Genomic DNA, 26944 nt, shown 5'->3' with positions numbered 1-26944 from the left:
CAAATCTAGCATTCACCAGGAATTAATTGAGAATACAGGATATACTGAATTTAAACTCCAACTATTGAACTGTCACCACAATCAAAAAATATTGCAGTATTGACAAAATAACCTTTTTTTTATTTTTCATTTCACACTTGTATTAAATGCAAGAGACACTTTATTTTGCTAGATACTAACATGATCCACTTAAAATAAAGGAAAATATCTAAAAATCCCACTAACTTTGATTTTGTCCAATTTCATAAATGTTTTCATAAATATCTGACAGTGTTGACAAAGAGTAGAGTGAAACCTTATGTTTAAAAATTAGAGGAATATTCTAAAAAGAATTAAAAAAAACCTCTTCCTTCTGCCAGTACATAGGAGTAACATAATGAGAATATATATATATATATATATATATATATATATATATATATATATATATATATATATATATATATATATATATTCTTTTTTTTTCTTTTTTTTTTTTAAGTTTAAGTTATATTAAGAATTGAGTTATGGTCTGACGAGTGAGGAGGACAGGTGCGTTTAGGGGTGAAAATCAAATGAGATGGTTCATTTGTGTTACGAACATTTTTAGCAATCATCTCTGATTAAGTGCAAAGATTGATCAAATTAATAAAAAAAAAAACTAATGGCAGGTAAAATGGGACGTGCTAAATACCTCGAAAGTCACGTGTTTGTGGCTTTTTGGTGATATAACGAAAAATCTCTCCATAATGCAGCTAAAGCTCTTGTATTAGACGAGTTCTTTCTGACATTCCATAAAATAAATAAAATAATGATCAAATATCGCGCACATTTCTAACCGGTGATATCTGAAGTCACTCACAGGCTTGAGGCTTCCCGTCTGGAGTCACGTGCTTGATCAGCTGTTCTGCGGCACATCCGCCTAGACTCGCGCTAGAGTGTTTACATGCAGACTGCACTGGGCAGAATGGGCAGACCCGCGTGAAGCGTTGCAGGTAAATAGGTGAGCTGAATTCCCCTTACTGGACTGAAACTCTCTTTTACGATTGTCGGAGTGCTTATCAAAACTAAATGCTGGGACAACAAAAGTCTGAAAAGTTATGCAATGATTCATATCGGAAGTGTGGAGCTGCCAGCCCCGTTAGGCCTTTAGACTCAAGAGCTCCATCAATAAATCCAACTTTAACATGTTTTCTGTCGTAAAGCGTCGGGGACACTCATATGAGTGATTATAACGACCACTTTGAAATTTGTCGTTGATATTTAGGCTGTACGGGTGCCTGTAAGTTTCAAATTGAATTTCATTGTCCACATTAGTCCACAAGTTCAATGTCTGTCTGATGTAATGTACATATCCTTTAATTTTTCTCTCCATTCTTTTATCCTGACATTGGGGAAGATGTGTTTTGTTTAGGAACTGATGGGATTGATGTCTTGTGTCCTTCCTCTATTTTTAGTTCTGCTTAGGGATGCTTCATGAAATCTTAGTTCTCATGTCTGAAGGATATTTCCCCTACATTTCAGAATAATTTATGTGGGTTTTATTTAATGGTTGATTCTTAAATTTTTATGTTTGGGCTTATGGTCACTAAATACAGTAGGTGGTTACAGCTTTGCCTTAAGCCAGTGATTATTAATGCTGTGACTTATCGACAATATGATAGCTGATATTTTAAATCTGTATTGTAATGTCTGTTTAAACTTTAAACACGTTTGATGCATAACTTATAATTGAGAACATGGATAACTGTTCAATATTATGTTTAATGTGAGCAGAAAAGATAAGTATTTTTAGATCCATGAAATTAAATGTGGCATTAAACAGAAGTTGTCTTTTCTTAATTATGGTTACTTATATCCGAGTGAATCAGCTTCTCGAACAAGAAAAAATGTTGGGCGTGACTTGATTTTTGTCCATTGGGAATTGATTGGATGGTTGTGGTTTGCTATTGCTGTGATCTGATGTGAGTGACAGGTTGTCCCGCCCTCGCGCCAGTGAACGTGTCATCAGAGAAGAGAAGATATGTAGAGCAAGAGAACAGTGTTTTTATTAAAGATTACAAGGGCACATTAATTAAAAAAAAATAAAAATGCATGGATAAGTCTTTTATGATAAATGCTGCAATATTCAATAAAAAAAAGAATTGTCCATTTTTCTTTAATTTTTCTTTAAACCATGATATTATCTGTTTTTAGTATTGGATAAAATACAGATGCTGATAATAAATAATTTATTTTTAATTTTTTTATTAAGCATATCATTTATATAGAGTAACTTAATTAATTAGTTTAATTTATACAAACATTTCTTTGCCTACAATTTTGTCCTGCGCCAGCTGAATTTTAGTGACTCCCCTGCTGAGAATTCATTGATCATGATTCATCTTACTCCTTTAATATTTTTTTATTTCGTTTTGTATATAACATTATAATCTATTTGTGAAGTAGGACAGAATGATTTTTGAAGTACTAGGCCTATATGATTGGCTTTGGACCTGAGGGCACACAATCTGAACAACAGAAAAAGGCTTGCCAGGCCATCACAAGACTGGCTTGCCGCCTGTTAACACACACACACACACACACACACACACACACTACACACACACACACACACACACACACACACACACACACACACACACACACACACACACACACACACACACACACACACACACACACACACACACACACACACACACACACACACACACACACACACACACACACACACACACTTCTGAGTTAAATGCCTGTCATGATGCAGTATCTAATGCATACAATGTCAGATTACAATTAACCAATGGCCTTTGGTTAATTTATGTATGAAGAAAGATGTACTCTTAAAGTCCTGTAATATTGTAAAAGCATCTTTCAGTTTCTCCACTTTGCAGTGTGTTTGTGGTTGTCCATGTGTGTGAATGCAATATATATATTACAGAACGGGACTGTAGCGTTTTTCAATATGTGCACATGCTTTTCTTAAATATGTACTGCTCTAATATTATGACCAAACATATTTCTGAACTTTCATAACATTGGGTTTTTGAGTTCATCCAGTAGCTTGTTGAATTCCTTGGAGTCATGTGATTGGTGTTGGAGGTCTGCTCTGTAATTGGCTGATGAAGTGAAGGCATGTGAGTGTGTTAAAAACAGGTTTAGATCTGGTCTGCTTCTGTAACCCTCATTACTGCTACCTTGTGCTGCACCCACAGGTGTTCAGATGGAATGAGCTGCTGGGTTTTTTTCGGAGGATTACTTTGTGATCCTAATTCACAAAATACTGTTCTGGTTTCTGCAAGTTTTTACTAGTCTAAAATAACTTTCTTTTTAGCATTCCTATTTCTTTTTCATCTTATGTTTACTTCTGTAAGTAATTTTTGCTCTGTTGCTTCAATTTGGTTTTGCACAGGTTTCTATTTTAGCATTCTCACAGTAGTTTTTTGGTTCCTCATTTCTTTATCTAAAACACACACACACACACACACACACACACACACACACACACACACACACACACACACACACACACACACACACACACACACACACACACACACACACACACACACACACACACACACACACAGACAGTTGATTATCTTCATTTTCATTGGGTTGCATGGATATCAGCCTCTGGTGTTGATAGAAGAATAAAATGTTCATATCACGATAATTGCCGAAGCTTTTGTCATGGTATACGGTATTATCACAATATTAAGTTACAAACATATCCTCCTAACAGGTTTAATAATTTTTTTCTTGTAACAAAAACAACTCTGAAAATGTATATACAATAAAACAAAACGCACACACACACAAAAATAAGATTTTTTTATAATAAGAATAAGAGCGATTTTTAAGTTCAAAGAACTATCAAAAAATCAGAACATTTTCTGTCAATATCTAGGGCATATTTTAGTCTAGATTTAAGTGTAAAAATGTTTGAGTAACAAATGTTTGAAAATAAATAGCTTTGTAAGTATACTATTAAGTATTTAAAAGGGCCCCATTATGCCCTTTTATGAAGTCTTGATTTAGATTTTGGGGTGTACTAGAATATGCTTTCATGCTTGATTGTTAAATTATTATTTTTTTTTATATACATATTTTACATTATTACATCACCTCTCTCCCCTATCTGGCGTCAATCTGGCAGGAAACCCCTCCGTCCAAAATACGAAATACGCTGTGATTGGTTAGCTGGCCCTGATTGGTTAGCTGGCCCAGTGTGTTGTCATTGGCACCACTTAGCAACTGTTCCGGAAATGTCACCAGTTTCATCTGCTCAGGTGTAAATATTAAGGATGGTGTAAATTTCAAAACCAGTTCAAGCCTGATTCAGACTTAAAGGACTAGTTCACTTAAAAATGAAAATTCTGTCATCATTTACTCACCCTCAAGTTGTTCCAAACCTGTTTGAATTTCTTTCTTCTGCTGAACACAAAGGAAGATATTTTGAAGAATGTCAGTAACCAGAGAGTTGATGGACCCAATTGACTTCCATAGTATATATTTTTTCCTACTATGGATGTCACTGGGGTCCATCAACTGTCTGGTTACCGACATTCTTCAAAATATCTTCCTTTGTGTTCAGCAGAAGAAAGAAATTCAAACAGGTTTGAAACAACTTTTTCAGAAGTTTTTTTTGACAGAAGACAGAATTTTTCTTCGTGAACGTCCTTTAAGAATGTTAACAAACAAGAGGATCGTTCAGAACTGATTTCATGCACAGACTTTGCAAGTACGGATTTCACAGGACGTTCAAGAGTGGTATTGTTTTACCTTATATATTTTCTTATACATTTTAGGTACGTTTTACTCCATTTAATCATGATATTTGTGATTGTGATATTGTGACATGATATTAGAGCTTACAAAAGCTTCAGTAATACTGTAATGTTAGTTAGCAGGCTAGCAAAGGCAAAGCTTTGCCCTTTGTTAAAATCATAGCAACTACATAAAACTTATAATTGGAACTGTCAATAGAAACCACAACTACAAATAATAAGATACTTACAAATTGTGATCCATAAACAACAGATTGTCCCAACAAAGTTGGAACTGCTCCATTTCAGGAGAAACTTTTATGCATAGCCTGCCCTACATTGTACTATCTTAGGTTCTGGAAGCTGTTCTCCATAAAATGTGTAGCACAAAGATACATGTTTTGGTTATAATGTTCAGGAACAGTGTTTAAAATCAATTGTAACCACTCTCGTCAGCCTTAGGAAGGTCAAACAAATGAGTTTTGGAAACGAGGTGGACAAAACAGCATCTCTTTGGCTCTTTGGAAAATTGGGTTGTAGCTCGTTGTCTACGTTACTATGATTGTAAATGGGTGTCATTTGTGTTTTAACAACGTTTGGCTCGTGGATATATTGATCATTTCTTTATATTTGAGTGTCCAAGTTCAAACACTATGAAACGCTCCATTGTTAATGTACGGAGCTGTCTGAAACACTGCCAGCGGGATATTAAACAGGAAAGTATATGTCCAAGCTCACAACAGTTTTTGCGAGGGAACGCAAATATCTTTATGAGGGAACGCAAAGATTCTCGGGGGAACGCAAAAGATGTGAATTGTTTTTATTTTTTTTTTTTTTTTTTTTTATCCACCACCACGTCCATCTTGGGGCTCTGTAGTGAACAGCTTGTAACAAACTTAAAAAACAAGACCACACCTGACTTCCTAGGTTGTCTATGAAAGCCTCTACTACTAATCCAAAGGATGTGATGATTACGCACTCTTCCGAGAACCTCTCTTCTGTTAAATGACATGTGAAATGAATGCTTGTCATGCAATGTCATGTCAATGTGTCATGGAAAGAAAAGGGATTAATTCAAACAATAGTCTCACATAGTCAGATCTTAGTATGTAGTCTATAGTCTCAAATATACTATATCCAAACTATCATAATAGTGTAATTTTAATGACATAATTTGTCAGAATGATGCCAGTAAATTGCAGAGCTGGTGCAAATATCCACATTGCTATGATCAGAATCATCAGATGCTTTCTTAAATGCCTCTTTGTCGTTTTTGTTGTTTATTTTGTTATTGAGAGGAAAGCGCACAGTAGGGCTGTAGGGCTGCACAGTAGGTGTACTAAACAAGCCTAAACAGACATTGAGTGAGTGAAAGAGAGAACGACTGAGCGTGTGTGATTACCTGCGTCTTTGTCTATATTCACGAAAAAAATAAGTTTGCCATGTCTGAAGATCGAGGAAAGCGATATTAGGGTGTGTTCACACCTGTCTTGTTTGGTTCGATTGAATCGAATTCAAGTTTGTTTCCCCCCTTGGTGCGGATCTTTTGGGCATGGGTGTGAATACAGCAATCACAGTCTGGTGCGGACCAAACAACCACACCGAGACCCAGCTGAAGAGGTGGTCTCGATCCGGTACGCTTAAAAATGCTGATGTGTTCAGCAAGTTCAGCGAACGGATAAAGGAGAGGGGATTTGCACTTCCTGCTTTTCCCTGCTTGAGAATTTCTGTCCAATGAATGGATGACCTTAGCACACGTGTGGTTTTGTTTACAAATTTTGGTTCACTTGCACAAAGGGCAGTGTGAAAGCGAACCACACACACAAAAAAAAAATCTCTATATTGTATTTGGTCGGGATCAAAGCAAGTGAACTAGCGGACTTTCCTGGTGTGAATACACCCATAGAAAAAGCAATTGCAACACCTTATTTCATTTAATTAATTAATGAATCAGCGTTTTTTGAACATGCAGTTGAATGAATGGTTTTAATCACTCAAAGTGCGTTGCCAATGTAAACTGCACTGACTGACAGCCAGTCTAGAATGCGTAGAGGCAAGCAGTGCTGATGCTGGATACTATTGGGAAATATCAGCAGTCTTAGAAAGCCTCTCGTCCAGTCAGATTCGAGGATGGGAACTAGGCCTAACTGTTACACATATAATAATAGCCTAACCAGCTTATTGTCAGGTTTATGTTCTGTTATGTGGACCATTATTTTGACATTCTGTTGTGTTTCCTTTAGTTCCTGTTTCCCTGCTCTGTTCAGTTTCGGTTTCATTGGTTACTAATTATGTCCTCGTTTGTAGCTATAGTTGATTACTAATAAAGCCTGTTTTTGAATCTTGAATCTTCCTGCCTACTGACCACATCGTAACACTTAGTTATAGCAAAAACATAAAAATGTTTAAAAAAATCACCTCAAGGGAAATTTCTTCACCACGACAGCCCTTTAGCGTGCAGCACATATTTACATATTCATCTTAACGTTGCTCTCATTTGCGTGGACCGCATTGGGATGTTCGCTGCAATGGTATATCCGACTTTTTACTTCTAAGCGAAGAACGAAAAAGAACTTCGCTGTGAGTATATCGGGGAACTAAATCACGCTCCGTCTCTTGTATGTCACGTGTGCACGAGTGCGAGCACGAGCAATACCTTTCTGGCTGCAGTTCTCTTAACGGCCACCGGTGTCGTGTTGCTAATAACAAGGGTTTCTGAATTCTACATATAGCCCCTTAAATGGGTGGGCTAAATCATTTTATGGAATAACCGTTTAATAAAAGCAGTAAGCTTATGTTTCAATGTTTTTATATCTTTTTTTATTTAAATAAATTTTTTAAGATCATTTTTCCGTTTTTTTTCTTTTTTTGGTGTTATAGAAATGGCCACCCTAATGTACATCTATATGTATACTCCTATAATCAAGCTTTTCTCATAGATTATGCATGTGTATAAGCACATACACATATACAAGCACAGGAAATGTTGCATCTGAATCAAGTAAATTTTCTCACCACAGTTATTTGGTGCAGTGATAAATATTTATGTGTGTGTGCGCATGTGTGTGTCTTTGTGCGTGTGATCACTGCGCATATGTTTATAGCTAATGAAATATGCAAGGATTCATTTGGGGAGTGATTGCATCAGTGCTGCCTTTAGCCTGCAGCTGTGACAGTAAATGCAGTAGTTGCAGTGTTAGAAACAGATAAATATTAAGGCAATAGTTTCATGCTACACCAACCAAACATTATTTAGCTAATTGTAGAGAGAGAGCTATTTCAAATTATTATTATTTTTTTAACTTAATAATAGGCTATTTATTTTTGTGTCTTAATTCTGTCGAATTCTTTTTGTGTGAGGGATCTTGCACGTCCAGTTCATTATTATTTGTAGTGTTCAGCATATTTTAATTATTATTCATGTGTCTGTCTGTCTTGACTTAATCATTCCTGTAAGTTGTCCCTGAGGCTTTATGCTAATTTCCTGCACTGTACTTCACTGCAGAGGATCCTGGGATTTCCCACTGTACCAGAGAACTAGCCTAATGCATAAATCTAATTGAGTTGGACCAATGAGGTCTATAATAACTGGAGAAAGCTATCCGTTAGCATTCCCATTCATCACTAAAGCAGTTTCTCAGCTGCTGCCAGACGTTCTGTCGTCTTTGCTAATGAAATAATTGTAATTTGTTTGTTAACATTTTGTTATTTTGTCAGAAAACAAACTTTTGAATGACTGTCAATGAAGAGGGATGCTTTTAGCTTACATAAGATGCAGTTGTTGCTGTTATTATTTAACAATGATAATAATATGATTATTGTTTTTATATTATTTCATATTTATTTCATATTTCATATTTGTAGAAAATTATTACTTTTTATTCATTGCTTTGATTTTTATTAGATTTTTGTATTTTGTGTGTGTTTGTTGTATCACCCCACTTCCATCATTTCTTTATAGCCTAGGCTATATCAGCTAATAAACCCCAGTTATACATAATGAATGAGTTGCACAGGCTGTATGTTGTTGTACTGACATTTTTAGATCAGTGTTTATTAGTTTATTTGTATAATTGATGAAGGACGTTTGCTGGAGTTTGTGTGTGTCAGACTCAGAACCACCTCTTAAAAAAAAACTATGTATTTAGGTTTAAAAATAGGGGAAAAAATGCAAACAGGCTGTTTTTCCCTCCTTTTAGTGGTCTAATGCTGTCACATCAGCGCTGTCTGGCACTGAATTTTCTGAGCTGGGATATTTTTGTTTTATTAATGGCTGGGAATCACTTCCAGACGGCGCTTGGCACCGCCAGTGTTTGCTCATGCACCCACAGTACTGCAGAACAATGATACCACAGATACAACAGATCAAATGAGCGCCGTTTTTGTTTCTTTGTTTGAGTCAAGACTGTATGTTTTAATTCACTGCACAACTGTCAAATGCTAGCATGGCTAGTTATTCTGGTAAATGAATACAAGAGTTGGTATAATGATCCTGAGGTGATGGTACAGTCGCACACACAATCCTGTTAAACGTTATTTAAAGAAGCGTTGCTGGCACTCATTAAAGTTGCTTGCTGTCATGAATTTAAGTTGAGTTGAATCATGAGTTGCTGGCAATGAAATCCATTTATATTCTGTGCCACAATTAGCAGCTAATCTCAGACTTAATTACAAACTGCTTTTGACTAAAATTAAACAATGTGATTAACAAAATCTGTTTGCTGTATACCAACCAGACATTATAAAAAATACGGTATCTCTGCTATGTTGATCTGAGTTATTCCTAACCAGCCCTGAAAAGGCGATGATGGAGAAGACATTTTGTCAGTTGTTCGTATTGTTTGTTTGCTTGCTTGTTTGTTATTTCCGTCATACTGCTTCATGCTATCCAATAGTTTAATGTGTAGGCCTAAGCCATTAGTATTGTTAGTTTAGTCTGTTTATTCATTTGTTTTGCTCTGTTGTTTGTTGTCAGATTAATGGTTATTGGACTGTGGTCTCCACTGCGATCAGGCCTATGAGACGTGAGTATCCACACAATACCTGCTGTGTAGATGTAGTTCTTGTTTTGCCATGTAGTGTCAATTGTGGCTTCAGCTCTCTCTGTTGTTTTTTAGGACATGCAGCACCCAAATTTTGAAACCCGACACCCACTGCAGCAGGACGAGCAGGAGACTGGTTACGACCCTCTACAGAACTACAACAGGAACCGAGACCGTAAGACACCTAATACATTTACATTCAAATTAGAGATCTAACAGTGTGAAGAATAGGACTGCATATTTCGCATTGTAATTATTTTTATATATATTGGCGATTAACTGATATTCTAAGAACAAAAAGGCATTAAATCACATTGAAGAATGTTCCAAATAGTGTGCAAAACTACAGACTTGCAAGCAAATTTCTTTTGTCTCCTAATATAGTCCTAATTTACCCAAATACTTTCTAATAGCTCTTCTGCCAGGAGAAACTCTGGAATGTTGTTCACACAGAAGCAAAGTCTGACCCAAATGTGAACAGAGTGAAAAAGGGAACAGTTCTTTTTGCATTTACGTTTTACCTGTACTTGAAATTAAAATTATATTGAATCCTAATATACAGCAATAATATACAGTACTGTGCAAAAGTCTTAGGCATGTTAATATCTCACCATCATCGAGTCTGTCTGTGATTACATGAAGCAACAGAAAAAACAGTAACATGCCTAAGACTTTTGCACAGTACTGTATTTCTGTCATAATTTCTTCACTTTCATGTGGATTTCATATTTAATATAATGTAATAATTAAAACACTGTAATCTAGTTAAAAATGATCAAGACATGTTTTCTCTAAATATTTTTCTCTTTATTTAAAGTGCCCCATTATGCTTTTTCAGATATAATATAGTTGTTTGTGAATGTAAAAGGTCTGCAAACTTTTAAAAATCAAAGTGCACTATAAACCCGCCTTCTAACACTGTAGCTGGTTCGTGTTGTGTACATGTCGAGAATATGCTGTTGAAAAAAAAAGTATATTCTCTTTACACTTCCGAAGCATGAGGAAGTGAAGAGTCGGTGGTTAAGAGTATCACAGCGATACAACAGCAGTGTGACCTTTGACAATTGCTTGTCAAATCTCAGTGAGGTCTAATAAATGGGATTTACAAAACGCTTATCCATTTAAGATGGGACAATACTCACTTTATTTGGACCAATTTGCTCATTAGAATCACAACCTGTAAGTATGATTAAAATGATTCTTGATGTATATATTTTCTACTGGGTGTTCAAAATACATAGTTTTGTGTTTTATATTGTATAGGGCTCCAGCTAACCGGCTAACTCACATTATTATTACTGTCTTTCCTGAACAGCTTGGTCCCACTATTACCTACAATTGTGTCCATTAATGCAGAGTATTTGAGTATACTACTTTGAGTAATGATAAAGGATTGAGCCAGATTTGTTTTACAAACTTTAATGTTACATCAGTCATTCACGTACGTGCTCAGCTAATGTATGCACCATTATTGAAACGGTTATTGATACAGTTCCCATATGTGCACCGCAATGAATTAGAAATATACACATGGGTTTGTTGATTAGGTGATGTGCAATCAGTTTTTTTTACCTTTGATGCATGTAAACATTTTGTAAGAGACCTCCAAAACAAAATTAGGAAGCTTTAAAATAGCATAATAGGGATACTTTAATTAATGATTTTATTTTATGAACCAATATAAAAATACATGGTATTTAAAGGACAAGTTCGGTATTTTACACTTAAAGCCCTGTTTACAGATCGTATCTGATGAAATAGAACGGTTAAGATAAAAATTTGGACACATGCTGCTGTCCCGAGAATTTTAGGTTTATTTCGCTTCCCCCCCCCCACCCCCACAATGGTTGTCTATATGCACTGGAAGATTCCGTCCTAAAAACACATTAAACTTTCGTTTACAAAGACGTGAAACTCACCGAGTGGTCAGGGGTGTTCACTGATATGTGCACTCAAAAATCGCTGAAAAAGATGCATTCCAACAGGTTTTATCGTAGTTTTTGTCCAACTCCATTGACTTAATAGGACGTGCTGTGAGACCGCAGCACCTTTACGGTATTACTCCGCCGCTTCTTCTTCTGCTTCTTCTGTGTATTCAATGAAATGCCCGTGGTTTGCTTGCAATTGGCAAAAGTGCATTATCGCCACCAACTGGGCTGGAGTGTCTATTATTCAAGCTCTCAACGGAAGAATCACGGGTGTGACGCGTTTGGCAAAATAGGTCCACAAAAGCGAAATATACCTAAAATTCTCGGGACAGGAGCATGTGTCCAAATTTTTATCTTAACCGTTCTATTTCATCAGATACGATCTGTAAACAGGGCTTTAAGTGTAAAATACCGAACTTGTCCTTTAACAGCAATATTTTATTTATATACTCTACCGTTCAAAAGTCTGTACGATTTTTTAAAAATGTTTTTGAAAGAAGTCTCTTATGCTCACCAAGGCTGCATTGATTTGATCAAAAATACAGTATTACAATTTTGTCTGAGTATGGATAATATGATAATCTCATGGATGTGGCTGTTGTGGGTCATGGTCATAGCGGCACAAGCAGCTGGGACTTTGACCGTCCTTTTATATTTACCCGCTTTAAATGCATATTGCCCGTCATGCACAGTTTCCCTAAAGCAGACGCCGTGGGCCCGTCATTGCTCCTTGCAGCTATATTTATGTTTATTTTTTACCAAAATATTTTAAAATATAAAAAAAATGCCCACATGTACTTTTTTGAGACTGAGTCTTGAATTTATTTTTGCATGGACCATTTGGATTTATGCAATGAAATTAATCAAACTTATGAAAAAAAAAAAATGAAAAAAAACTATGATTGTATTATTAATATGCAATATATTGCCTAGTGCTATGCTGCACTATGAAAAAGATATATATAGTTCAGAGTTCAATGGATTCCAGTTGAGTGTTTAGGTCAAATGTGATCAACTATGATGTCTTAAATATTTTCTCAATGTAGTTTTCTTTCTTTAATTTCAGGAGGATCATTGGATAGTGCTGTTGAGTCCACGTCTCAGTCATACAGGTCTCTGTTCATTCATCTTTCCCTAATGTCACAAAGCACAAGATATCCTCTCTGGTTCACATCTGAAACTCAATGCTGTGTGGTGAAGGTGTAACTCTATCCTATAACTTTCTGTTCGACGTGCTCCTTACAGAAAGGAGTGGGATGATTTGTTCCAGAACAGTAACTACCTGGCACGGATCAGGCAGGCTGGCATTATTGGACGATTACGGAGCAGCCGATTCCGCAGCGTATGCTGGAAGGTAATGGCTAACTGACAGCGTGCAGATGACAGACTTAATGCATGAAAATTGTCTTTTTGTTATTACTGGGTGTGCAACTTCTGTGCCAAATGGAGTAGATGACGAGCTTTGGTTTTGTTCATTCCAGCTTTATCTGGATGTCCTGCCAGAAGATAAGACTCAATGGATCAGTCGAACCAAGGAGGTCAGAGCACAGTACGAGAAAATCAAAGAGACGGTATGTGTGTGTGCACACTTGTACGTGGTCGTGATTTATGTGTCTTCAGTAGGTTTTGAAACTAGATCATGATTGTTTGTCTTGAACTGCAGCACATTACAAACCCTCGCAAAGCTGCAGGCCAGCAGGACCTGGTGGTGAACAACCCACTCTCACAGGATGAGGGGGTGAGAGAACATCCAATTCAGTAAAACCATAAGAATGGATGGATCTGTCCATTACGGTTTGATTAACATCTTCAACTTTTTCTGTCTCTTTTTGTCTTTCTCTTTCAGAGTCTCTGGAATAAGTTCTTTCAGGATAAGGAGCTCAGGGGTATGATCAAACAAGATGTTTTACGAACGTAAGTTTGTGAACAATACACATACACGACCATTCAAATGTTTAGGGTCAGTAAGTTTAAACATTTTTTTTTTTTTTAAAGAAGCCTCTTATGATGAGTGTGCACCAAGCCTGCATTTACTTGGTGAAAAATACAGTAAAAACAGTATTATATTATGAAATATTATTATAATTTAAAATAATTGTTTTCTATTTTAATATTTTTTTAAATGTATATTTTAAAATGTAATCAGCAAAGCTGAATTTTCAGCATAATAACTGCAGTCTTCAGTGTCACATGATCCTTCAGAAATCATTATAATTTGCTGATTTGGTGCTCAAGAAACATTTTTTATTATTCTCAATGTTGAAAGCATTTTCTGCTTAATTTTTGTGGAAACCATTATACATTCTTTCAGGATTATTTAATGAATAGAAAGTTCAAAAGAACAGCATTTATAAAAATATATATATATATATATATATATATATATATATATATATAATATATATATTTATTTATTTTTTGCAACAATGTAAATGTCTTTACTGTCACTTTTGATCAACTTAATTTGTCTGCTGAATAAAAGTGTTAATTTCCTTCTCTTTTTTTTTTCTTCTTTTTTTTTTTTTACTTACTGACCCTAATGGTTGTGTGAAAGGTGAATATTGAATGGTTGTGTTTGAACGTGTATATCTTTTTATTAGCAATTTTTACTCCCATTAAATAAACATATATTTAAAATGATATTAAGTACGCATTCATATTCAAGCATTCAAACATAAGTCTTTGGATTAAAGGTTTTTAAGATAATTCAGTCAGAAATTCAGTCAAGTGTTAATTATTTGTCAAATATAGATATGTAACTGGATTGGGTGTTGAGGGAGGAATTATGAAAGATTCTGGTAATATTAATATGTTGCATAGGTATCAACATATAACAAATGTTCATTCAAACAATTAAAATAGAAATTCATAGATACCAAAAATGGTATAGGTGAGGTTACATTACTACTTGGTTCTATCATAAAGCATGCATAAAACAGTATATGACACAAAAGACAATAAGACAAAGACAGTAATAATTATACACATGTCCTGGAGGTATGCATTTTCATTCTTAAAAGGTTTGCCTGTGAATTAATGTAAATAATAACTTTTTAGGGCCTTATGTGTCTTTCCTATGGGGAAATGGAGAGAGAGTTGACCCTCCACATTCCTTTTGGTCGTAAACCTTTGCTGCTATGTTAACCAGAGGCCTGTTCTGCCTTTTTGGGGAGTTAGTTGCTCTCTGGGGGTTGTCCACAGAACTCTAACACATAGTTTGCTTGTTGGGAGAGGGAGTTTTCTGGATTATTCATGAACTATAATGAATAATTGTGTGTCTGACTGGTCTAGACACTACAGATACAATACAATACAAAACAATATTTGTTACTCCTTGATTGTCTGCAGGTTTCCAGAGATGCTGTACTTCCAGGAAGAGGATGTCAGGACAAAGCTGACTGATATTCTCTTCTGCTACGCACGAGAGAATGAGCAGCTACTGTATAAGCAGGTTTATACACACTTAATGATTGTGACAAATACTGCCACACCATAACATAACTTGTCAGACTGGCTCAGTCGATCTTGTAGTGTAATTTTGCCAAATTAAACATTTACCTCTACATTATCCTCTTGTTTCTCTCATCTTCATCCCTCCTTCTCTGTCTCTCTACAGGGCATGCATGAGTTACTTGCCCCAATAGTGTTTGTTCTCCACTGTGATCACCAGGCGTTTCAGCATGCCAATGAGACGGCCAATCCCAGGTCTGACCTATTACCACACAGGCGAGACTGTCTACTGTCATACAGATTTCTGAAGACTTGCTCAATTTGTTACGTGTATTGTTTTAAATTTTAAATCATTATTAATTGAATTTTCGCTATTTCTTAGTATGTTTATTTAAACCATATTGTACCTCAATTGCAGTGAAGAGATGAAAGTCCTTCTGGATCCTAAATTCCATGAGCATGATGCCTAGTGAGTAAATGTCACATTATCACACTAGATCTTAAACAGAATTATGCCTCGATTAACCGCATATAGTTGCTAAGCACACTTTGCTCATTCTGTTGCATCTGTCTTTTTGTTCTTCATCAAATATCCCATAGTGTCATGTTTTCTCTGCTTATGGAGACAGCAGAACCCTGGTTCAGCAGTTTTGAGCGGGAGGTCAGAAAGGTACAATGGGTGACTTTACGTAAAATTAATTGCTTTGATATTTTGTCAGCTTCCAACTTCAAGCTTGTTAACATGACTTAAGTGGTGTTTAAACATTTCAGGGCAAAGAAGAGATGTTAACCAGCATCCCCTTTGCGAGACCACAGGACTCTGGCCCTTCTGTTGCTATTGTGACCAAAGTCAACCGAATTCAGGACCAGCTAGTAAAAAAACATGACATTGAACTGTACATGCACCTCAACAGACTAGAGATAGCACCCCAGATTTATGGCATGTGAGTATGAATGAAGTCTATTATTATTTTATTAGGGGCCAAGAACCAAAGTTGCTGTAGCTGCTATTGTATCTGTTAGTATTCTTATTATTATTCTTCCTCCCTATTGGGAGTCTACAGCAGCCCTATGAACCTTAAGTAGGAAAGTGATGAAATTTGCACACTTGTACCACTAGTGGTGGTCCTGAATAGTAATCTGACCAACTTTGGAACCTTTTAGAACCAACTCTATTGCGCCACCACCAGTTCAAATATTCACTTTTCAACTTTTGAACTCTTAGAAAGAAAATCTTAGAAAGAACATGCGTAATACTCTCGATTACACTCCTCATGCTGATCACATTCAATATCTTGCGTTAAGACTCCGCCCATTACATTAGTCGCCATTTTGAAATGTATTGTAGTTCAGACCAAGCCACACAGGCTATATTTTGGCAAAACTTTGATCTATTGAAACTAAATTCGGTACACTTCATCAGCACCATGATCTGAGAGTACATGCGAAAGTTGAGAACAGCGCCACCTACAGGTCACCTACAGATTCAAAAATGGCTATTTTTGCTAATAACTTTTGAAATGTTTGTCAGAAATGTCTGTCTGCCATTTTGAAATTTGTCATAAACTATAATATTTTTTAAACGCTTTGACATATCAGCAAAGCATATCAGCAGATTGATAGACATAATCACCAGCATGTCTTTAAGGTAGCTACCCCTCCTAAAATCAGCTCAATCCAATCTTTGGACCGAGCCACACAGAAATGACTGAACAGATTTTGGATATTCACTACTGTTTCTGAGAAACGCCTTTCAGAAGTGGACAATTCCTTTTTGCTGACCTATGCTATGTTAGCTTAGCATGCTAATTGGTTAACATGTAAATTAGAGGCCATTCATTCTAATGAGGCTCTTTTGCTATCAGATTAAACATAATATACGTTATTGGCTAAGTTATCTTAGTATGCTAATCGGTCAGCATAAAATATTAACATGCCTAAGACTTTTGTACAGTTATGTGTATGTGTGTGTGTATATAATATTTTTTTATTATTAATAAAACATTTAGGTATTTTTTAATTTTGTTGGTTTGTAGGTTTTAAAATGTAGGTATTTAAAAAAAATTTTTTTTATCAATGTTACTCATTTATATTTAAGCATTATTTCTTGTCCTTTCTCCCTGGTGCATATAAACAATGTAGAATTAAAGATATGTTAAAGTGTTGTTTTTATCAAAATTAGTCAACTTTTCCATCAGCTATAAATTCTCTGTTTCTGTGTGTTTGCGGGCAGTCGCTGGGTTCGACTGCTGTTTGGTCGGGAGTTTCCCCTGCAGGATCTGTTGGTGGTCTGGGATGCTCTCTTTGCAGACAGCATCACTTTGGACTTAGTGGATTACGTGTTTGTCGCTATGCTTCTGTACATCAGAGATGCATGTAAGTTAAATTCTCTCTCATCTGTGATTTGTTCATAACAAAAACCAATGGAACACAAGATACAGACTTACTAAGGCATAAATAAACTTTGGGTGTTCACCTTGGAGCTCTATGGATATCAAGCAATACGTAACCCACAAAAAGAGTCGTCAGTTTGTCTGGTCGTAGCGCATCACTGCCACCTACATAAACAATCTAAACACAGGAGCTAATGACATGCAGATGAGTTGGCTTATACCTGTTGCCATTGAACATGTATGAAAATGCTTTACAAAAAGCTCTAGGAGAACGTAATTAGTTTATTTGAGAGTCCAGTAACTGTATCGTTCCTGTGTTTTTCATGTCGTAGTGATCGCAAGTAACTTTCAGACGTGTCTCGGCCTCCTGATGCACTATCCTCCTATTGGAGACATCCACTCACTGCTCCTAAAAGCACTATTCCTCAGAGACCCTAAGGTACCGTCCGGCACACCCACTCTTTCATACTCACCTTTAATATCATTAAAAATAATAAACATCGTAAATAAATAAATATGATATATTATATAAATAATAATAATTAGATTAAAAAATACATTTGTATGTGTGATATTAATTTATTAAATAATATGTATGTATAATATTATTTATTTCTTATATAATTACAATATAATGAAAGTAATATAATTAGTCATTTTATTATAATTTATTCTGGAACTTATTTTATATAAGTTTAGGGAATTTATCCCAGTGTCCCAAACACAGATTTAAGATAGCTTGACATTCAAAAGCAGAGACGCTCTATACTGCTGAAAGTACAGTATGTACTCTGTATAACTTATTTTGGTTACGCTTTACAATAACGTCTCATATGTTAATGTATTAACTAACATGAGATAACCGTGAGCAATACATTTGTTACTGTATTTGTTAATCTTTGCTAACGTTAGTTTATAAAAAAAATAGTTGTTCATTGTTTGTTCATGTTATTTCACAGTGCATTAACTAATGTTAACAAATAAAAAAAATTATTTTAACAATGTATTAGTAAATGTTGAAATTAACATTAACAAAGAATAATAAATGCTGTAGAAGTGCAGTTCATTATTAGTTATTGTTAACTAATGAATCCTTATTGTAAAGTGTTACCCTTGTTTTTGTCATGTCTTTTTATATAATTTTAGAATAATCCAAGACCAGTAAACTACCAGTTCCAGCAAAACCTTGACTACTACAAAACCCGTGGAGCCGACTTGGTCAACAAGACTCGGTATTTTGTGTTTTTGTGCATATTATAACTTTGTGCACTGTATTATATAAAAATATAAAATTATATATATTTCCAATTTAGAAAATATTTTCTTTCTTTTTTTCTACAGGGCCGGCAGTAAAGCAGCACCTCTCAACATTAATAAAGTATCCAGTTCTCTTCTTAATTTTGGCCGGAAGCTCATTGCGCCGATGGGAAGTGGCTCCAGCGGTATCTCGCCAATTAACAGCGAGGTGATATCAGCTCCTCCCCTTCAACCTCCAGTGCCACAACCATTGGCCGAGCCTCCATCATGCACCGCTCCGGCAAATACGCAGATCAAATATCAGCCACACACACAAACGCAGCATCAGCACCGACTGCTGAAGTCTGAAAGTATGCCAGTGCACCTCAGCAAAGGTGAGCACTCGTTTACACACTCGTTTCCAACTTTTCAACCCCGTATGCCTACAGATTGGCTGCATCCGAAATCACATAGTTGGTATAGTATAGTTGGCGAAAAAAACAAAAAGTATGTTCGAATTCACAGTACTAATAAAAGAGTAGACAAAAAGTACCCGGATGACCTACTTCTGGCGTGATTCTGCAGTGAAGTGACGTAACTGAAGCTGGTAGGTCACATGATAATGACAACATGACGAATTTAGTACATCCAGATTACATTCACACTATATAGAACATACTTTTTTAGTGGTTGTGAAGTAATTACTTATTCAAAATTATTACCTACTCAAGAGAGTATACAATTTTGGATGCAGCCATTGTGTTGATTTTACCCATATACCTCCAGAATTTATTAATACTTCAGTGTGCATGTATTATTATGTGAATGTGTACATGCATGTGCTTAAACATAGTTACATGTGACAGAATAAGTGTGTGCTGTAGCCTGTAGCCTTACTCTGCTGTCTGTTAGACATAGGTCCTTGTGGAGCCTCTCAGATATCTCTCCCTTCCCAGATTCAATCTGATACCCCAGGTAACTGCTGCCATGACGATAACAACAGCACCAGAGAGTGCATGCATGCTTTATAAATGCTTTTTATTTGATTCTGTTTTTGTATGTTTCTTTGTGTGCTTTTACTGTGACGTGTCCGCTCTGTAATGCATGCATGTGTGTTCAAATAAACTTGGTGTAAATCATGTGTTTTGTAAGGAGTCATGCTGCTTTTTGCCACCAGGCTTTTTCAGTTTTAAAAAAGTTCACCCCAAAACAAAAATGATGTATTTGTATTAATTAATCCAATTAAAAATATATGTAATTTATACTACCATTCAAATGTTTGTGGTCGATGTTTTAAAAAAAAATTTGTTTTACATTTTTTTGAAAGAATTCTCTTTTGCTCACCAAGGCTGCATTTATTTGATCATTAATACGGTAAAAACAGTTTAAATATTATTACAATTTTAAAATAACTATTTTCTATTTGAATACATTTTAAAATGTAATATATATTCCTGTGATGGCAAAGCTGAATTTTCAGCAACATTACTCCCGTCTTCAATGTCACATGATCGTTCAGAAATCATTCTAATATGCTGATTTGATGCTCAAGAACCATTTTTTTGTATAATCAATCATAAAAACATTTGTGCTGCAAAATATTTTTGTGGAAACCATGATACATTTTTATTTAGGATTCTTTGATTAATAGAAAGTTCAAAATAACTATTTTGTAACTTTATAAATGATTTTACTGTAACCTTTGATCAATTTAATCCATCCTTGCTGAATTTAAAATGTCTTTTAAAAACCTGGAGAAAAACGTCCTGTGCCCAAACTATTCGATATTGATTGGTAATGTAATTATTCTCTGAACTTTCCATATCCGTGTTTTGTTAGTTATCTTCATAGTCCAAAGAAAATCCTCCTGTTTTTAAGGTCATGTTTTGTTTTACTTCTGCTTTACCTGTGATTTACTGCATGCTGTGTGATTTGTGTCTCAAACTCTTCATGCTATTTATCTAGCTTATGATTTTTTTTTCTTTGGTTTTCTGTTCTCATAGGCTGCCTGAGACTAACTTTTGTTGATATCTACCTTGCAGGCCACACCCCCAGGACCATTAGTTCCTCCCCCAGCTCTGAGAGTTTGTCTGGTGGGCGGGACCATGCAATGTCTTCCCCTCCTCTCCCTGTGTCCACGGGGCGAGACTCCAGCACATCCTCTCCGCCTTCCTCTGCCACAAAGAAAGACTCTTTCTTTAATATAAGTCGCTCACGGTCCCACAGTAAAACTATAAACAAGAAGGATGCGGTAAGCAGCAAATTTTGTTTTTGCTTTACCAACTTTACCATTTGCATTCTCAGGCTCTCAGTTTGTCCATTCTAATTACTTGGAGATTATGTTGTAGCACCTGTTAATGTTGTATTTTATAGGTGCTATATGTATGCTAATTTATGCGTATGTATCCTTACACACAGGAGGAGCTGGAGGCCCAGGTGTCATTTTTACAGGGTCAGATTAATGACCTAGAGGCCATGAGTAAATATTGTGCCAAGATGATGAACATGCACATAGGTGAGTCACTGAGCCAGTCAGTCATCTCTGCACTCACATACACACTGGTGATGGAATCGTAATGATTGTGCTTTGATTAATGGACAGGAAAAATTCAAGATGTGATACTGCAGGAACATCTGGAGAAGGAAGATGAGGTTCTGGTGTCACTTGCTGGACTAAAACAGGTATGACTCAGGTCTCCACTTTGCAAAAAAAACCTGTAATAATAAGATAAACACAACATTTTGAATATATACTGTATATAACAATACATTTTGTGTGTGAAATTAAAACTTAAAAATATTCACCATTTTCAATCAGTGTTCTCACTTAAAATAATTTTGGTAACACTTTACAATATGGTCCCATTCAAATGTTGAAATTAAATATTACAAAGATCAATAAAATGCTTTATAGGGGTGGTATATAATGCCCTTTTCACAAGATGTAAAATAAGTTTCTGATGTCCCCAGAGTGTGTATGTGAAGTTTTAGCTCAAAATACCCTACAGATATTTTTTATATAGCATGTTAAAATTGTCACTTTTTGAGGGTGAGCAAAAACGCACTGTTTTTGTGTCTGTCCCTTTAAATGCAAATGAGCTGCTGCTCCTGTCACAGAGGGCGGAGCTTCAAGAGCTTGTGTGTGTTAGCAGCTCCGATTACCTGACACAGACACACTGAAAATGTCATTAACTTTAAGCCTTTTATGTTCAAACCGGAGTCAGACAATGTTGGAGAGACTCAAGAAGAAGTGACAACATGTATAATTCAACAGGACATTTCTGAATGGTTAGTTGATAAATTTATATTGCTGATGTGGAGTTAACTATCTTCTAGTCATTGATTAGCTTATTCTGTCATGATAATCTATAAATAGCGTTCCTGGGGGCGGGGTTTATGTAAATTGTAGGGTTGGTGATGTCACTAACCCGGGAGGAATGTCGTGTAGTCCCTACCAGCCGTTTGTTGTAGTCCTTAAAAAACGATTTCTTTAAAAGAAAATATCTCCCTTTGCTTTGAACTTCGAGTATTGTAACTTTGCAGATGTTTATGCTCAAACAGCAACATTACACACTAACTTAAGTTATAAAAGTGAAATCATAATCAACCACCCCTTTAAAAGTATTTTTAGTTTAACTAAGGTAGTTAAAGTCCCCCTGTTAAAAGTTTTTTATGCCCCAAGTTTTTAATGTTGTTTATATGTCTATGTGGTGTTTTAAATATGCTTTAAGACAAACCATGTGCAAATTTATGTCAACAGCATTGCTGAGTATTTTATACTTAAAACTGCAGTGAAAAAAAGAAACGTCTCAAAAACGTGGTTTGAAATCGCTGGTGTTTCTTGCGTCACAAACTACCTTGTGACCAATCACGTCACGAGGGGGGCGGGCTTTAGCATATCATCATTACTTTGCTGCAAAGCAGGGGAGTCTCAAGAGAAGCCAGGAAATGTGTCCGACGTTGTAGAGTGTGATGCATAGAACACATTGCCATTCTGATACATCGACTTGTAGACGAGCCTGTATAATTCACTCTTCCACTTCATCTGAGTCAGTTTCTGGTTCAAACATATATTGTGGAGCGTTTACTACAGTAAAGTTGTCCGAGTGGATCTCTGAGCTGGTGCGAGTGAGTGGAGGCGGGGTTAATTTGCATATTATTGGCTCCGCATATACTAAATGAACCAAGGGTGTTGACCTTTTCCAAATTTACAGGAAAAAACAGAAATATGTCATTTTGGTGATCAAAGATGAGTTTTAAGGGATACAATTATTGACTACAGAGGGACTTTAACCAATGTTAACAAATAGAACCTTATTGTAAAGTGTTACCACAGATTTTTACTGTTTATTTATTTATTGGTAAATAACCATCCAATAACCACAAAATAAACCGCTTCAGAGTGATACAAAATCTCAGGGTTTATTTTGCAATTAATAATTAGCTAACTGTACAATTGACCTTTCGCCGGCCCCTCCCCCAAAACGGCCATTGTCCAATCACACATCATAGCAACCGTTACTATGTGAGCAGGTCCGACAAACATTATCAAGATGGTGAAGCGTGCGCCCATGGCGTTTGTAAATCGGACACTAGATACCCCGAGAGATTGTCTGGAGGAGTTGTGTTCTTTCCATTCCCAAAGCCGAAAACACAAACAGTGTGGACGGCCCCACTCCCAGTTAAATGTGTTTAACATTACGAAGCATAAATACGTCTGCTGGCTGTGGTATCGATGGCTAACGTTACTTAATTTTATTTTATTTTTTTTCTGATCTGAAAAACTATCCTATCTGTAACTCAAAAAACATAATATTGTCTGAACCGCGATTTTTATGATCCGTTGCCCCACTAATAAATATTATGGTCTCAACCGCGATTTTTGTGATCCGTTGCCCCCCTAATAAATATTATGGTAAGTGCATTATGAAAGACAATCAAGGAAAGTTATTTAGATGCAAATTAAGGCTATGTCTGGTTAAACAGTTATTGTGTGATTTCGTTTATTGTGCTTTGTCAACTTGAAGCATGAATTTGAGAAAGAAAAAAATTTTTGGAAGAAAATGCACCACATACATACTTTTGTCAATGATATAAGTTATAGCTAAAAGATTGTAAAAGCTTTCAGTTCTCCCTGCCTAATTGTAGTTGAAAAGTCAAATTAAGCTTGATTAATGATATAGTGACTGATCAAATAAACTACAGCATCGGGAATATAACTCCCATGTGTTTTGCAGCATTTAAAATTTCAGTCATTGTGTTATGCGAAAAAACACACATACGAAATTATTGCTGACAGCACTTTTATTTTCAGAGAGTTTTTTCTTTCACACAAAAACACAACAGTAAGTGTCTTTCAATGCTTTTAAACACTTGATTCCTCGTTCTTTGTCATATCACAAATGATGTGTGAACACCGGTAAGCATTAGCCTCGATAGAGCCGTAACGTTAGATAGTAGTCGTGTCTCCTTCATTGCGTATTTTTATATTTTGAATATATCCCTCCACTGCACTCTGTAACCCCTTTTGCCTCGATCTGGAGGATATCGCGGAGGTATTGCTCCAAAAATGGTCACTGACACGCACGGGTATACCTCTTTCCGTCATGGCAATCTGTCGCGCTGGTCGTGTTTGACCATTTGTTTGTCGGACGTAGCAACAGTAACTAAGGGGGGCGGGGCTCGGCGAAAGGTCAGTTGATCTTACATGTATGAGAAAAACTGTTATTTAAATGCAATTATAACTTACTCTGCATTAATATACAAATATAATTAGTGGTCTCCCTTAACCATATTGTCCCCAGATTAAGGACATCCTGAAGGGGGCTCTCAGATTTAACCAGAGTCAGCTTGAGGCGGAGGAGAATGAGGAGATCTCCATAGCAGACGATCACTACTGCTCTAGCCAATATAGTACACTAAAGGACCAGAGTGATCCAGACGCAGCTGGTTCTACAGACGGAGAACAAGCGGTTCCAGAGCGCTACGACCACCAGGAAGGAGACATGGTAACAGAGGAAGGAGACATGGTAACAGAGAAAGAAGAGGAGGAGGAAGAGGAAGAGAATGAGGAGGAGAAGGTCAAAGTCTTGACCACTGAGATGGTCCCCATAATACCAGAGCCACAGGTGATCATATAATCATCTTTAGATGATTATAAAAAACAGTTTTCATGTGAGCAGGTACATGCACATTCTATAAATTCATTTCAAGGTTATACTTTAGTAGACCAAGATTAGGACCACGCAAGATTCATTTTGTGACAAATAAACGCATGTATTACTGTAAAAATAAATGAATATCAAATAAATTAAAGGCAGTACAGCAAAAATACTATTACAGTCTTTATATTAATTTTATTTGCATGTATTTCATTTGTGTTACATAATGAGCATGGCGGATTCATTAATTGTCATAGAATAATAATGATTAGGCTAATAAAATGGCTTTTTGAAATGGGATTTTGCATGGGATTAACTTTATGGGCTGTCAATCAATAAAAAAAGTCTTATTTAAAGCAGTGTTATTTTAGTATGATTAATATACTACTATAATATTTTTATTTTGAATTAGCTTATATTTTTATATTTTAGTTAATTTTCATTATTATTATTTTATAATGTTTATATTTCTATTTAGCTTTATTTTATTTTTATTTCCGTTTTAGTAATTTTAATACTTAAGCTTTATTTTATTTTTGGTAGTTGCCAAGGCAACATTTTATAATTTTCCTTTCAGTTTTTCATCTAATATTTGATTTTAATTTCAGCTTTATTTAAATAGTTTTAGTTTATTGTATCCATATGTTAACGCGATTCATCCAAACACCAATTTCATATACACTTTTTATTGTCTTAGGCCTCTGAAGGGAGAAACTGGGATGACTACATCTTGGTCTCACAGGATGGCGAGCCATCAGAGAGTGAGGAGCAAAGCATAACCACCACGGCTCCACTCTTTAAGCATGTACGAGGCCTAAACAAGGCGGATTTTCAAGACCCTCTGATGGGGACCACGTCTGGGTCCTCCAGTCCAGATGACGGCAGCACTCACAGCAAGGACTCTGACTTCACTATTGTTAATCCTACTGACCTTTGAACCTTGATTTACCCTAAATATGACTGGACCCATCATTAACACTTAAGAAACTCTGCTGGACGTTTGCACATATGAACTCAGGCTGATTGCCTCGTGTGCCCCCATGCCCTGTAGCTCAATCCCTAAACCACACATTGTGTTTCTTAAATCCTGGACCTCTGGCTGTGTATTTAAAACCATCCTAATTCAAAATAACTCTTTTCTTTGTGCTCCAAATGTGAGGCCCTGGCCATAGATCCTTTGCTCTGTTACATAAATGTGGTATCTAAAGCCATAAAAAGCAGCCTTGACTTTAATGAGATTTTTCATTCTGTAATTTTCTTTGAAAATGTCCTAAAGGTTTTGGACCGCATCTTGACGTTTATGTAGAAAACCTATATTAGTTTTCTTCTAAATCAATATCCTGTGAAATGCATTTAACAGACACTCTCTGCCTCAGATAAAAGCTATATTCTGCTTCAGTTTTCCCTCTATCTCTGTCTTTGTCTCTTTTTAGGGGGAACTGGCTTTTGTGATAAGGATAGGACATTGACAGATGCTCAATCTAGTAGTAGAGAGCGCCTTTTTTATGAAACGGACTGAGTGTCTCTCATTCACTCTCATCTTTATTGATTTTCCATGAACCAGTGCCTGAGCAGTTGTCCATTTTCCATTTTTGGCTGTTCTTTTTTTAAGATCGAGATTTTAGCCCATAGACCACGACATAGTCATTTGTTAAATTATGGATTTTTCTTTTTCATATTTGTCATCATTTTTAAGCCAATGATATGTGAAGCTTTTATGTTCTAGTATTTCTCTGATGTCATTAGTCTTGTTTTGTCTTGGTTCCCGTGGTAACTGTGTATTGTTTTGCACATGACACGAAGGATGTTTCTAATACTGATATCCTATTAACTCTGGATGAATAAAAAGCATTACTCTTGTCTAATCCAAAGATCTGTGCACGTTACAGTTTCCTTTTACTCTGATGTTATTTTTAGCCATTTATTCCCTTTTCTGTGGAGGTGATTGCCTCCACATAGTCAACACCGGACAGTAGGTTAACC

At 36.0% G+C, this 26944-nt stretch overlaps 1 protein-coding gene across 6 annotated transcripts; it reads left to right on the top strand.

The window, feature by feature from the left end:
* The first annotated feature begins 865 nt into the window (after positions 1-865).
* Positions 866-26832, top strand: tbc1d5 (TBC1 domain family, member 5). 6 transcript variants are annotated; one of them, XM_082185686.1, is made up of 23 exons: positions 866-982; positions 9727-9775; positions 9869-9968; positions 12788-12833; positions 12967-13075; positions 13203-13292; positions 13385-13459; positions 13568-13635; positions 15070-15172; positions 15338-15447; positions 15590-15640; positions 15772-15841; positions 15943-16115; positions 17405-17547; positions 17897-18003; positions 18711-18796; positions 18906-19195; positions 19713-19775; positions 20843-21051; positions 21219-21315; positions 21403-21482; positions 24605-24928; positions 25659-26832. In XM_082185686.1, the coding sequence occupies exons 3-23, from the start codon at positions 9872-9874 to the stop codon at positions 25896-25898; spliced, it is 2631 nt and encodes an 876-aa protein (XP_082041812.1). In that variant the 5' UTR covers positions 866-982; positions 9727-9775; positions 9869-9871; the 3' UTR covers positions 25899-26832. The 6 variants fall into 6 exon arrangements, with proteins under 6 accessions (XP_082041812.1, XP_082041817.1, XP_082041816.1 ...); XM_082185691.1 differs by having other exon boundaries at positions 24605-24982; positions 25659-25797; XM_082185688.1 differs by having other exon boundaries at positions 867-982; positions 15338-15426.
* Positions 26833-26944: the final 112 nt, after the last annotated feature.

This window comes from Leuciscus leuciscus (genome assembly GCF_965113295.1).
Source record: "Leuciscus leuciscus genome assembly, chromosome: 12".
Lineage (NCBI taxonomy): Eukaryota > Metazoa > Chordata > Actinopteri > Cypriniformes > Leuciscidae > Leuciscus > Leuciscus leuciscus.
The sequence above is the reverse complement of the archived record's forward strand: the minus strand, read 5'-3'. Positions and strand labels throughout refer to the sequence as shown.

Coding starts and splice junctions, on each gene's coding strand:
- tbc1d5 (XM_082185686.1), top strand. CDS start 9,872: ATGCAGCACCCAAATTTTGAAACCCGACACCCACTGCAGCAGGACGAG. Junction 9,969..12,787: donor CTACAACAGGAACCGAGACC/GTAAGACACCTA, acceptor CTTTAATTTCAG/GAGGATCATTGGATAGTGCT. Junction 17,548..17,896: donor TCTGTACATCAGAGATGCAT/GTAAGTTAAATT, acceptor TTCATGTCGTAG/TGATCGCAAGTAACTTTCAG.